This window comes from Trichoderma evansii (assembly GCF_050947405.1).
Source record: "Trichoderma evansii strain SZMC 28006 chromosome Unknown GGI43scaffold_2, whole genome shotgun sequence".
Taxonomy (NCBI): domain Eukaryota; kingdom Fungi; phylum Ascomycota; class Sordariomycetes; order Hypocreales; family Hypocreaceae; genus Trichoderma; species Trichoderma evansii.
Genome location: NW_028145204.1, coordinates 2406694 through 2420676, shown reverse-complemented (window position 1 = coordinate 2420676; position 13983 = coordinate 2406694). Strand labels below are relative to the sequence as shown.

At 48.4% G+C, this 13983-nt stretch overlaps 4 protein-coding genes across 4 annotated transcripts; 2 read left to right on the top strand and 2 right to left on the bottom strand.

Annotated features, from left to right (window-relative positions):
• The first annotated feature begins 1360 nt into the window (after positions 1–1360).
• On the top strand, positions 1361–3247 carry GGI43DRAFT_165347 (regucalcin). The gene is made up of 3 exons (XM_083199610.1): positions 1361–2007; positions 2090–2981; positions 3040–3247. The coding sequence occupies exons 1-2, from the start codon at positions 1575–1577 to the stop codon at positions 2569–2571; spliced, it is 915 nt and encodes a 304-aa protein (XP_083065303.1). The 5' UTR covers positions 1361–1574; the 3' UTR covers positions 2572–2981; positions 3040–3247.
• Positions 3248–5732: 2485 nt separating this feature from the next.
• On the top strand, positions 5733–6519 carry GGI43DRAFT_165295 (uncharacterized protein). Its single transcript, XM_083199609.1, has one exon. The coding sequence runs from the start codon at positions 5935–5937 to the stop codon at positions 6352–6354; it is 420 nt and encodes a 139-aa protein (XP_083065302.1). The 5' UTR covers positions 5733–5934; the 3' UTR covers positions 6355–6519.
• Positions 6520–7961: 1442 nt separating this feature from the next.
• Positions 7962–10624, bottom strand: GGI43DRAFT_379832 (uncharacterized protein; the record flags this gene model as incomplete). The annotated part of the gene is made up of 5 exons (XM_083202899.1): positions 7962–9121; positions 9194–9649; positions 9703–9862; positions 9938–10135; positions 10448–10624. The coding sequence occupies 5 exons, from the start codon at positions 10622–10624 to the stop codon at positions 7962–7964; spliced, it is 2151 nt and encodes a 716-aa protein (XP_083065301.1).
• A 155-nt stretch (positions 10625–10779) lies between these two features.
• On the bottom strand, positions 10780–11891 carry GGI43DRAFT_394339 (uncharacterized protein). The gene is made up of 5 exons (XM_083204755.1): positions 11730–11891; positions 11629–11658; positions 11352–11505; positions 11103–11281; positions 10780–11040 (listed from the first exon to the last, which is right to left on the bottom strand). Exons 1-5 carry the CDS (start codon positions 11829–11831, stop codon positions 11008–11010), a joined length of 498 nt encoding a protein of 165 aa, XP_083065300.1. The 5' UTR covers positions 11832–11891; the 3' UTR covers positions 10780–11007.
• Between the last annotated feature and the right edge of the window lie 2092 nt (positions 11892–13983).

Here is a 13983-nt window from a genome sequence, read left to right as displayed (position 1 = left end):
CCGGCTGTTCTCCGATAGCATCGGCCGACAGAGCGAGGGGCTAGGGGAGATGGCGAACCTCGCCTGTCCTGTTGCTGGCGCTACCCCAACGGTGTCCTATTGAATTCGATGGAACATGTATCAAAGCGACCAACCCGAATCACACAATCCTTACGTGGAGCGAATGATCGCTTAAACTTGACAACAATACGAGAAGCACCGGTGTGTGTTGACAAAAGAAGAGAGCGGTGGTGGTGTTGGCTGCACATCTCAGCCCCACAAGCCTTGCTGCATACCAGACGTGGCAACTGACTAGCGGTGGACTTCTTGACGCCCGCATCGCTGGGTGGTCAACAGCAGGCTAGAAGCCATTGCCCGACTTCGAGTAGGCCTCAAGCTGTACATTACTCTTGCTCAAACGCAGGTGCATGGTTAGGGGGACTGATAGACGATGCTGGTTTCGGGCCTCAATGGCTGCCCATAGTCGAAGCGAAACGTACTTTCACCGGACTAAAAGATGCAATTGACGCAGGCGGGGCCGCCCAAGTCAGCTCTGAGACATATCACTATTCTCACCGTAACTAGCATCATGGGCTGCTACTCTGGTGCAACATTGCTCCTTTCTCTATTCCAGCGCGCATAGTGCGTATATCACCTACGTGGATCATTCATCGCTCCCACGTCGCATGCATATTGCTGTTCGTAGAATACTTGTACATACGGGATGTGGCATAGCAGGGGACAAGGTCCCAGCCCGGGTACTACAATACATGCAAGCATCTAGCGGTTTACGAGTACCGAGCCCGGTTGGCTCTGGGTACCACCTACAGCTGTTACAATACGGAGTAAGCTATATTAACGAGATGCAATTTGAGACATCATAATCGCCAGCGCTTATCCGCATCGGCCAACGGCCACGTGAAACTTGACTGATGGTAACCGCTGGCGATGTGATTCGTCATGTCGGATAATTTTCTTGTAGCTTGCACATGCTTGCGGTGGTTGTACATGCTTGCGGTGATTGTACGCCGCATGGTAAGATAGCACAACGGCACCCCTGGTATGTGAATATCAAGAAAGAAGAGAGAGTCTGTTGAAGGAATAGCGTTTTTGTGTTTATATGTCTGACGAATAACTCGAGTTTCTATTCTTTACCACGGGCATCATGACACGATTTTCCTCGCTAGAACAAATGTTCCTAGGATAGCTAGCTCGACTTATCAGATTCTCCCCTCCAAAGAGGAGGGGGCGCAGCAGCCAGATACAAGCAATCAAATCACTAGCAAAGATAGCTAGTATTATGCCATTTTTACATACAGATGGCAAATTGGTTCTGCTTCAAATACCAGACTTGATCATTCCAACATCACCGGGTAGCTTGGCCAATATCGCTCGTTATATGGGGGCCAGCCTAACCCACCGGGAATTACTCCGTAAAACTCCACATTAACTCCTACCCCGCCATTTGCACCTCAGAGATACTCCGGAATCGCTTGAGCAACAGATATAATATCTACTATTGTGTCTGGACACATTTTCCCAACTGTATCCTGAGAAATCAAAGTTCCAAATTCCTCTGACCGTGTGAAAGAACAATGGCAACCTCCGGCTTACAAGAGTGGAAAGTAGACAAGCCTTGGCTTGAGCTAAACTGTGCGCTTGGTGAAGGGCCATTTTACGAAAAGGAGACAAACTCAGTGCGCCTCGTTGACATAAAAAAGAGTCAAATACTTACTGTATCTGCCGTTGACAACGGAGATGGTTCCTCTCTGAAGGTAATTCAGCTGGATACGCGCCCAACTGTCACAGTCGATATCGAGGGAGTGGACCCTCAGGATCGCATTCTAATCGGTGTCAAACATGGAGTTGCTGTGCTAGACCGCCAGGCTGGGACGTACGCGATGCTTGTGCAGTTTAATGACCAAAATAACGAGCGTATACGCTCTAATGATGGAGCGGCAGACCCCCATGGAAAGCTGTGGCTAGGAAGCATGACCGATTTTGAGCACGGAGAACCACAGCCAGAAGGTATGGCGGCCTTTCACCGGCCTATTTTATACTCGTTTCTAATGGTTGGCTATCTAATGCTGACGTCAATGGTCTTTGATAGGCTTCCTTGCGCGCTTTGATTCGTCCAAGTCTAAAGAAGAGATCCTGACGGGCTTGCGCATTCCCAATGGGATCGGATGGTCACCAGATAATAAAACCATGTACTTTACTCACTCCGCGGCTCGAGAGGTGTTTGCATTTGACTACTCTCTCGAGACTGGAGCTGTTAGCAACAAACGCCTGTGGTACCGGCATGAAGGGCCTGGAGAGCCTGATGGCTTCCGTGTTGACGTGGATGGGAACGTGTGGCATGCCATTTGGGGAGAGAGCACGGTGCTTAAAATTAACCCCGAAGGTAAGGTTATTGGAAGCGTAACTTTACCGACAAGGCATATCACCTGTGTGCAGTTTGTGGGTACAGAGTTAGTCATCACTTCAGCAGCAGACGAGGAGGGCGATGATCTAAGTAAGAAGTATGGCGGTAGTGTCTTTAAGGTTGATGTGGGGACCACGGGCTTGGATCCTTTTAAGTTCAGGTTATAACCAAAGGACATCAGCAGCAGCAAGCATTTGCCCTTGCAACAGCAACTTTAACGCCGACATCGCATTGGCTACGAGCGAGAGAGGAGCCTAACAAGCGGAAAACATATACGCCTGATACTACATAGACCCTTTGCACGAATGGGGCTGTTCAACTTGGACTAAAGCAATCCATGGTCGAACAACTCTTTTTCGAAAATACAAATGCTGAACATGTCCAATGTTCAACTATTACTATACTACTACGAGGTTTTCATACGCTCTGTTTGCTCCACAGAAGCAAGCAAACAATAGGAAGCTAGACTAGATACTCCCAAATGAGCCTTAGGAGTGCCTACTGGACGCCAAGTATGCAGTCCTGAGACAGACCGCCTGCAAAGGAAACCCAAGATGCATACACCATATACGGATAGGTAGGCACCCCTGTACTATGATATCGATAGATGTGCCGTCTACAATTGACGAAAGAAGTGGTCAATTGAGAAAATAGACTCACCAAAGGATGCTATACACCTGGATTCGTCGCATGGCTGGCAACAGTTTTGAAGCATCTACTTTCAATGATCGCCTCTGTTCTCTCTGCGTCATGGCTGATGAGAATAATATATATTTGCTGAGATGATAATATGGCATAATAACTACTACGTGCTAATGGCACATCAAGCCCACAAAATCCTCCATCTGTTCATGCGGATCGATCTGGTGGCTTGAGCTTGACATGGATAGACTTACTTCAGTCCTACGAGTATGAGTAGGGTCCCTCCATCGTCAAAGCTCAAGAACCGGTCAGCAGTATAGGAAGCTGGCGCATATCCGGTCAATGCAAAGCCTGGCTCATCCCAGTCATCATACGATGCTCCTGCTAGTAAACAGTCTTGAAGGAGGAGGGAGATAGAGAGTAAGTGAGCCATTGCTCACCGCTGCTATCCGTTGCTTAAGCCTTGGCTTCATCGCCAGCCCAACTTGCAGACCCGAGTACAAGCGGCCCCCATTCTAAGCCCCTGGTTCCGCCTCACCGCCTGCTACGACCCCCGGCCCCGGTCTCCGGATTCCCGGCCCCGCACGCTCGGGGCGGTTCGGTCACGTCGCTTTGGACCAGGGCATCTGCCCAGCTGCTACGGAGCTCTCGTACTAGCATTCCACTAGATGAGCCGCCATTATGGAGAGCAGTGACTGGAGAGAGTCATGAGAAGAACAAAAGAACAAAGTGGAGACGAATGGGCGGCTCTAGTCCCATCGCCCTTGACCAGGGAGACAAGGGAAGCGTATTCTCGAAACCACGAAAGCTCCTAGACCTCAAAGTATACAAGTATGAGCGCTACTCGTGCTAGACAGCACAGGCCCAGCCGATAAACGGCCCCCAACTACCACTATGCTGCAAGTTCGAGCACGACCGGGGCGTCTCTCGGCGCCCTGAGGCCACCTAGCGCAGCCAGCGTAGCATGCGGCTGCAGTTATCTTCCAAGCAAACGCAAACGCACACACAGGGCCACTTGGCCTGCAGGAACTACTAGCGGTACAAGTACGGAACAGCAAAGAGAGAAAAACAAGGAACAGGGGGGAACGCAAAAGAAAAACGTGCGCCGCTATCGTTATGCATACGATACATAGACTAAAGCAAGTGCGTGCTGCAGGCATCTCGATCTGGATATCAGAGCCAAGACATGCGACGGGATTTCTGGGCCGCGAGAGCGGGCGTTGGTGCAAGGGGGGGAGAAGAGACAACGAAGCTCGGCTAGCATTGATGCGGTCAAGATGTTCGCTTGCCATGCTCTGCTTTCCAGAGAGGGGTGGATAGATTGAGGGAGTGAGTGATACAGAGAGAGCGTGTGTGTGATGCTGTGATTCTCGGCGTTCTCAGCCTTCCGCGGACCTTCTTATGGGCCAATCTGGGGCCATTTGGTTAGTGTTTGGGGTTACGATGCTGCCCTCTGTCTCTGGTTTATCTACCGTCCTTATTCGGAGCTACTACTGCATGCAACCATTGACAAAAGCACATTGGCGTTGCGGATGGATTACTGCCGCTTCCTACACCGCTTTCTTCCGGGTAATTTTTTTTTTAACTCCCCCCGGTCAAGACAGTAAAACCAAGAAAAAGAACAACGAAAAGAAAAGTAGAGCCGGGGCCAGGGGTTCCCAACCTCTCTAAACCCCCTTTGGGCTTTGGAACAACACGAAAGCATTAGCGGGCCGCCTATTGTGTTTGAGCCAGCGACTTGTTTGTCTTTGATGTTCTCATGGGCAATGGATTCTTAAGAGAGAGAGAGAGAAAGAAAGGGAGAGCAAAGAGATCCAATTGGACGACTAAACCGGAAAAGAATCAAAGTGCTGGCCAAAGCCATAAGATGCTGACCTGAGGCAGACGCAGGGCGTGCTGTATGTACTTTGTCGCGCAGCAAACCCCGTTCCAGATGCTTGTGACAGAGCAGGTATGGAATACTACTTTGCTGGAATACACGAGGCACGCGGTATTATGCCTCTATGCAGGTAGAGGGCCTTGCCCGGCCATGTTACGGATACCTGTGCTGCTACTCTGAACGCTGGACTAGCCAGTCAGCCAAGTCCTTTGACTGGCTGGCAGGCCCTCGTTTCGTTGGCGTCCATTCATCCGCCATTCACTCACACCTGTCAACGCATACAACGAGGCCCCCAGCCTTCTGTTTTTTTTGTGCGAAAGCAACCCCACAAGCGTAGCAAACATGGTGTCGGGCGTGCTGATCACGGTGGCCAATCGCGGCTCTCCATCATCGGACCTCTGAACTCTTTGTCTTCAACAACGGCGAGACCCATGCGAGCCCAGATCTAAAGGAACACAGGGAGTACCAGTATATACCGAGCGTCTGTGGACAGGCTCGACACCTGGTTCCATTCATGCCATGCCTGCTATGCCTGCCATGCCGAAACGGCATGCCCGTCTCCATTGTGGGTTTGGCCTCATGCCCGCTCACATCACAGAGCGCCATTCATAGTAACTCCATCCTGTCAAACTCTGCCACCTCAGACCTCCCTCCTTTTTGCGTGTTCGAAGTGCTGTCAACTCAGGCTACTAGTATCCTACATACTAGTATCAGCTCCCCACCCTGTCTATGAAGCCCATGGCCGAACCCTGCTGATCCTGCGAGGCAGACGAATGGACCCGGCGTGCTGGCAACCTGAAAAGGGCTGTCCCGCTGTTGGGCTGACATGGGTGTGTTGGCATAGCTGACCGGGCTCCCCTAACCACCTACTCCATCGCCCTCGTCTCTTTTTGAACGTGTCGGTGAAAAAAAAAAAAAAAAAAAAAAAAAAAGCTGCGAGGGTGAATTGGGGAAGGGGAGGCTCAAGTCTCACGATGGCCTCATCAAGACGTCCTCGCAGACCTAACTGATGCCTGCACTGGGCCGTTATTGCTGCCCTGCTATCTTAGATTTTACATTTTTGATTTCCCCCGCTGCTCTGTCCTTCTCCCCCATCAGCCGTTGTAGACAAAAGCGCAAGTATCTAAGAATAGTAACATTTTCTTCTCTCGGCTCACTATTGCGTTACAACTGTACAAGGCATGCTTTCGTCCAAAGATATGTCGCCAAGACCATATCTTTCTTTTCTTTTTCTGTTTTGCAGACCGCTCCTTTTGCTATGTCTGTCTTGCCTACTTGTTACGGCCCCTTTACTCTAACTTACACCGATATAACACACAGCATACCATTCTTTCTCACGCACAGACATAGCAGTAGCATCTTCATTCTATTTTCCCCCGGGTTCGTTAACCGCGGCCTTGCCGAAGCCCCAGCTGCCCCCAAAGGATAGGACATCAGAATAAGACCATTCCCACGTGTAACAGTTAGAGTAGCATTGCCAGCGGGTGTATAGAAAACGAGTGCGGTGTCATCAGGACGAGTGGCTTTGCCAGCAGATGAGACTTTTGCAGCATCAACAAGGTCAATTTCATGCGTGTGGATAGTCCAGTTCCATACCCCATTGACATGTTGGCATTCTGTTCGTGATAGTAGTCTGTAGTACCTGGTCTCCATGGTCGTATGTATACCTACATACGTACAGACGGTAGTTGGCATGTATGTCTACTGCAGAGATGCCCGCTTCTGACGCAAAGCCACGGTGGGAATAGCATCCGCAGCAACTAGTATTTGGCATTTTGGCATTTTGGCATTAGCACGTTTTCCCTTTCGCGCTTATTCGATGCCACGAGACGAGAGGGACCCGGCCCATCCATCACGGGGATGGGGGAAGGGGGGGCCCGGGCCGCCAACGAAGTCGAATCAACCCATATTTGGGAATAAGTGCATTTCGCAGACGCGGCAGAGAGGCAAAGAATCCATGAAGGATCATCCTGCTTTTGCCGCCATCTACATACTATGTATACACCTAAAAAAAAAACGTACAACACACACACACGCGCGGAAGGGAAGACAAGGGGAGGGGGGGGGGGGAGTTTAAGAAGAGAAAAGCAAGAAAACAAGGGGGGCTGGGCAGAAAGCAAAGTCTTGTCCATGGGGTGTTTGGATGGAGTAAATGGGGGTGTCTCTTTTTTCTTTTCTCTCTTATCAAAGGTACTTATGTCGTGACAACGAGCAATGGGGTAATAAAAAGGCATGTGATTTGACGTCGAGGATAGTCCACGCACGTGCATATGACAACGAATCTTTTTTCTTTTTCTGATGGACCTACCTCCTCTCTGCCTTGTTAGCTAGCTAGTTTGCAGTATTAGTATTTGATTTGTGCGGTGAGGTCGGATGAGGAATGACAGGACGTGAGAATCAGGTTGGGGATAGCTACTACTATCCCAAAAGATCGACAGTGACTCTGTAGTTACCTTTCGTATATTCGCCCAGTCAAAGGGGTCCAAACTCAGCCCAATCTTTTGCTTCCTTTGCGTACCGTCGTTACACTCGCGTTGACTCAGACGTAGATACACACCCCCTTAGTTTGTCCAATAGACGGGAGAGTTTGCGTATTGTAGGACCCTGCCCCTGAAAGTGATGTCCAATATCTAGTGTAGCGAATAACAGCACTCAGACCGTCTAGTACATTAGGCAGCGTCGGTCTAGTTACGTATCAACGTCAATAGTGCGCAAAACCTGGCGCTTGGTGTGGAACAGCGGGAGAGAAAGCTATTGGCTTCGTCGTGTTCAACGCATTTTGCATCTGGTTTGGGTGACGGAAAGCAACTCATGGTTTTAGAATATCACAAAGCTCGGCTTTTTTTATTCTAATGCCTTCTTTAGTTAATAGTTGTTGATATTGATTACTTTCTGACTTATGGACTGCCTAATATTCAGACATTGGCCTACCAAATCGTCGCTCAAAGCGGTTCATCATGATACAGGTAACGAATACTTTCATATAATGCACTTAGACATGACATAAACCCCACGGTCTATCTCTCCAGACACTGACTACTCTCCAATATCGGTGAATTCTTCTTCTCTCAAATCTGTATTGAGGACTAAATCCTCCTTGCATCTTCTGTGCACGATAATAGTTAACCCCTCGATGCCGTGGTCATTGTATCGATCGTGATGTGAAGCCGTCTCCAGTTCTTGTTCTGTAGTATCTGGATTTGCTTGGTGTTGTAATACGATATCTAGCTCACTTTTCAGTTTATCAAACGCAGCACTCAGCCCCAGATACCGTAAGCGCCATTCGCAGATGTGGTGACTGATAGGCATCTCAGAATCTTCGTCAGGGGCAGTAAGAGTTATCTTCGGCTCTGTATCAGCACTTTCCGCCATAATATTTTCCATGTTATCATTTATAGATTCCATCTGTTTGTGTAGCCCAGATGTTTGTTCTTTGATCTCTACTTCATATCGTCTTGTTGAGCTGGCGATTGTTTCTTCATTGTAAAGAAATGCAATTGGTGATTGGGGAGAGTGTAACTGAGATCCGGGAGTCAATGGCGAAGATGCCTTTTTGGGGGAGTTGCTCCTTGACAATAACGTATCACCGACTTTCCTCAATTGTTGTTTCCACGTTGAGACGTCAGAAGATTCAATGTTCTGTTTGGGACTCTTTGTTGAATTTGCGACGGCGATCTTTCTGAGAGAATCCTCAGATCCGATCGTCTCCTTATCTCCTCTTCCTAGCGTTTTTGGGCTTAAACCAGCTGCTTTCCTGGTGGGCGAATGTAGCAATTCTCGTTGTTGGTTTGCCTCAGTATCCTTTGCCGGCTCGTACTCGTATTTAGACACACGCTGACACTCTGATGTACTGCTATTTTCTCGAAATATTGGTGTATGCTGCAAAGGCGCTGGTATCTTTGAAACTGCCTGTGAGCCCCTTAGATTTGCTGGATTCATATTATCAAGCTCAACTCCCAAGTCCAGCTCAGAAGTGCTTTGACCACCATTTCTAGGTATAGCACCACGCTGGAATGGACCTGTTGTACTAGTCGAGAAATCATCTTCAATGCTATGTAAGCTGCGAGGCGCTCGCTGAGCATCTGTAGTGACATCGTCGGCAAGATCGTGAGCTCTTTGGGGAGCTGAAATTTGTAAGTCATTGCCCGTCCACGCAGTATTGGTATGTAATCTCTGGGAGAGCGACACAGTCGTGTCTTGAATATGTCGTTATTCATTAGCCTCGTCTAACTCAATTACCATTATATCAATGCCAGGCCTATGCTCACCTGCTCTCCCATCTGACAAAGCATCATACTCTGGTTGCTGAGACGAGAAAGGCTCTGCGGTCTTATAATCAGATGAGAGTGAAGTGGCCATAACGACATTCATTTCAGCTTCGTTTTGCCTGTAGATGGACTTGGAGGAATCTTTCGAGCCAGTCTCGTACATTGTCTCTTCTTCGCTCTGGTTGGGACGATCAACCATATGCCGCCTTGACGGAGAGTGGCGAGCAAGGCAACAGATGCTATGTCTCGCAGGATTTGTACTTGTATGACAAGTTGGGCAGCCTGGGTATTGTTCAGGGTTAATCATGTCACTATAAGATTTCTCCAGGCGTTGTCGGCGTTCATGTCGAAATTGCTGGCGTGCTTGCCTCTCTATCTCGCCTCGCTCTGGCTGACTTCCTTTAGGGTAGCCAGTGATTGAGTCGCGGCTTTTTGATCCAGATAGCGGATGGCTCGCTACATTACAAAGTTAGCTTCACTCTCGTAATTTGAGCCTGTATGTCACCTACTTCTGCCTTCCCTGCTCAGAGGCACAGATAAATTCCCAAGGCTTTGACTGTGAGTTACCCCTTGGCGCCATGTCCCTTGCTCTGACGTTTGTTGCTCTTGCGTATGTATGTGATCTGCGGGAAGATTTGTAGTCAAGGTGCTCACCAGCTCTGTTTTACACTTGAAACAAAATTCATGCCCGCACCTTGCACACCGTGATCGTGTATGCAAAAATCCACCACAAGAATGACATACTTGAACAGTCTTTAGTTGTGAAACCTGTTGTTGTTCTCGTTCATCAGATACCCAACCTTTAGGTCGTGAGACCCCGAACATGTCAAACATATCCAACGCGTCTTTCCGTTCCTCAGTGGAGCTGTGCGGAGCCTGCTGTGCTGTCTGAATAGTCGAAAGTGATGCTCGCGGATTGGCCTGGGAACGCCTGGAAGACCTCTAATCTAAATTTGAATCATCAGCCCGGTTGGAAGCAGATTTGTTCGACCTGTGGGAGCCTCGGAATCTCCTAAGACCCCGAGTTGGGCTTTGTAAACCCATAGAATTGGTCGATCTTGATGCTCTCAAATTCGGCCTGACATTATACATATGAGCACTTATGGATGGCGCTTCCCAAGCAACTCCATTGTCATCGCTGTGATTGTCATTAATTCTCAAGCCCGGATACGAATGTCCAACTGGAGGTGAAGCGGTGACCTCAAGCCGTGTGCCCTGGCAAGCTGGGCTGCAAACATCTTCGCCTTCACGTACGTTCGCGACATGTAACGAATCTTGAATCTTGGGGCGATCTTTGCTTGAGATTATATTGAGTTGCCGTATTCGAGACTCAACGAATCCAGAGGGCACAAGATTTTCTGGCGGGGGTCCATCTAACGATATGGGATCCTTGGAAGGAGTCATGGGATTGTTTGTGAATGCATATGCCATGATGCTTGTCCAAGAAGTAGCGTCACTTGAGCTAAGAAAACAAAATGATACACTGGTATTGTAAAGAAAAAGGCCAAGGAAGCAATTCTGAAAAGAGAAGAAGAGTTCAAAACAAGCATGGAAGAAGTTGCCTTGTTATTTAGTCAAAACGGGAAGGATGATCGATGCTACAGAGAGAAGGAGGAAGGAGGGGTATGATTTCAGTTCATTATGTCTAGGAATCGCGCCTACATACAGCAACGCATATTTTCCAAGAGTCTGCCAAAAGCAGCAGAGATGCACCTTTTTTTATGTAACAGCACCGCAACTGGGAATCAATTGTTTCGGCTCTGCGCTAAAGACAGGTAGAAAAGTTGTACAGGAATTTATATTTCTACAATCGTTTATTTGACAAGGGCAGAAAGGGTCTCGAGAACCTATCGATAGTATGTTAGCGCTTGTTCGATCACGAGTAAAGCTATATCGTATCTTCACGCACCTCCAGCTCGATCTTGGCCTCAGCGATATCCTGCTCGCTTCCATTGCCGCTGGCGACCTTCTGGGCCTCGGCGATACCAGCACGGATAGCGTCAGCGCTGAAGTCCTCCAGGGGGTAGGCCTCGGGGGCGTTGATGCTCAGGACGGAGTTGGGCTGGACAGAAGCAAAGCCACCGGACACTATATGGTCGTTCATCGTTAGTCCTGCTATCGGTAATATAGTCGTAGATTCGGAGGGGTTATCACGTACGGAAGAACTGCTTGGCGGCGCCGCTCTCCTCAACAACCTCGACCAGACCGGGCTTGAGCTGCTCGATGGAAGGGACGTGGTTGGCGAGGATACCCATGTCACCGGACTCGGCGGGGATATTGACCTGGACGACATCCTGGGACTTGTAGATGGACTGCAGAGCATTGCGGTAATTAGCATCGAGGGAACATCTGTCGAGCGTCGCATATCCTCCACTCCAGCACAATCGGATCGCATTTCCAGTAAAACTCGATTTCTCGGGGCGCAGTATTCATACCTGGTGAGGCAGAGCCAAGCTCAGCTTGATCTATAAAAATTTCGGTTAGCGATATATAAATTGCATGCCTCTTGAATTCGAGGCTCCGGAACATCCCTCACCTTGTCGGGGACGGCCTCAGCGTATCCTCTCCGCTGGAAGGCCACTCGCATGGCTGAAGGGCGAGCTCGGAGAGCCACACGGGCAACACGGAGGGAGTTCATGGTGACTGTGAGGACGATTGAGTCGTTACTTGTGTTGAGCTCAATTGAGGTCGCTGGCACGAATCTTTACCGGACTGCAGTCATTAATTCGGCTAGCGGGAAAATCATTGCTACAGCACGTGAATGTGCACGTGACTTAATTCACTTATGACGATATCCTGCTCCAACTCGAGCTGTCTGCAGGGTTGGATTCTCGATTCAAAGCATAGTAGGGGATGGAAAAGGTATAAAATTTTTCTAAAAGAGCAATGACTGAGTTATATATAAGATAATTCAACTTTATAGCGTGCAATCAAGTTTAACATGCGCTAAAGTTGTGACTGATAGTAATGTAGGGTGCTACTACTTACAGCCTAGAGAAGCAAGACTCGACATCCAAAGCTGTCCATTGACAAGGCACTGCTAATTTTGTTATCGTAGAATAAGTTCTAAATAAATATCGTTCATGCTGCAGCTTATAACACTGAATTTAGAAGTGTGGATGTTTAGATTGGTTGAAGTGTATGACTGAGAGCTCGCGGAATTGTCATTCGAACGAGCCTCACGTACAACTTCAGTGTCATAACAAAGCTATAAATTGTCTTGGAATAGATTTGCATATATTGGCTGCCGATTACACTATTTCATTACACCAAACAGGCTTTGAGCATAAAGATCGTTTACACAGTAGCTTACAAAAAAAAAAAGTTACACTGGACATCGTCAGAGTAAGTAGGTCCAATAATTGAATTGCAGGATTGACAATGAAGAGACTCTATTCTTCTGAAAAGCCTCATACCGTAACCTATAACAAGATACAAGTTGAGATGGACATGCTCGAATATTTCTGAAAGAAAAAAAAAGATGGTATCGAGTAAGTCAAATCAGAAGCCGCATGGTAACTGCGTGAGTGATTAGTATCGCGTTACTTCCTTCAAGATTACATCTCATGATCGAGACTGCTTCACGTTGTGTAAATCTTTTATGACGAAATTAACGTCAACAGCCACATCAACCTGCTGGCTAATCCTTTGGATATTAGACATCCCAGAGGAAAGCACATGCAAGGGAAGCTCCGGCATGAAGGTACATCTACAACTGTAGGAATGCGGCATGGCTGTAACCCTCTCTCCAGTGACATTTTACATCTTCAAACGTCAGTTCATTTTGTTGATGATGGCTTCCACTACTCTGGTCTGGAAGAGTCCAACGCCGTGTTATCCCGCGACCTGAGGAATGGGCAGCTTCAGTAGGGTGTTATAAGTGGCTGAAAGGGTCTAGAATCCTGTGTGGCCATCTCCTATTAGCCTTTCGCAGCGCTCGGGAAGCATAATTCGGCCCCTATAAGATTTTTACTCGGAATGGGCTGCAGAAGGCCTCCAAGGGTGGCTAACACACCAGCAGCAAATTGACTTTTACCGCCAAACTCTCTCCCTTTACTCCGTTGTCGCTGCTGCTTGCTGCTGTACCACGCCCGAAATGCCCAGAGCTATGTGCGACAGCGCGGTATGTCAACTCATCTGTATAGCCTGCATGGTTCACAAGTGCCAAGAGAAGGGTGTGACTTCGCGTCAAGTTGCCATTGCTCAAGACTTGAAGCCAAGAGATCTAGACTATGGACATATACGTCTCAGAGAAACGTGTGTCTCAGGCGAGCCAGCACAGTAATCTATGTAAGTCAAGATTCAAATTAACCCCTTTTTCTTTATACGAAAGCCTCACTGGCCTCGGGCGCGAGAATCAATTAATTCATGCATATACGGAAAGTCTGTATGTGTATACGTGCTTATGAGCCAAACTGTATGTACGAAAAGGGAAGCGAGCTGAGCAGCCAAGGCATGGATACGCGCAGCCTCACCTTGCAAGGTGGACACCCAAAAAGGAAAATTTTTTAAAAACCTCCGTCGTCAATAAGGAAAATTCCCCCAACCCCAACGTCCCCCGTGCGCCAATTATTTCTGCCCTCCCCCCTTCATGAGAAACTTTTTTTTTTTCTCTCTGCTTTAGAGCCCCTAAGCCGCTAAGAGAGCGGTTGTCGTCGGTGGGCTGGGGCCCCCCATTATCGGAGCGATCGGTTTACTAGCGAGAATGCGAGAAAAAAAAAAAATTGCTAGAACAAATTTTCAACGAGAAGCAGTCGGACCAGAAGGCTAGCGGCTGGTTTAGAACCAAA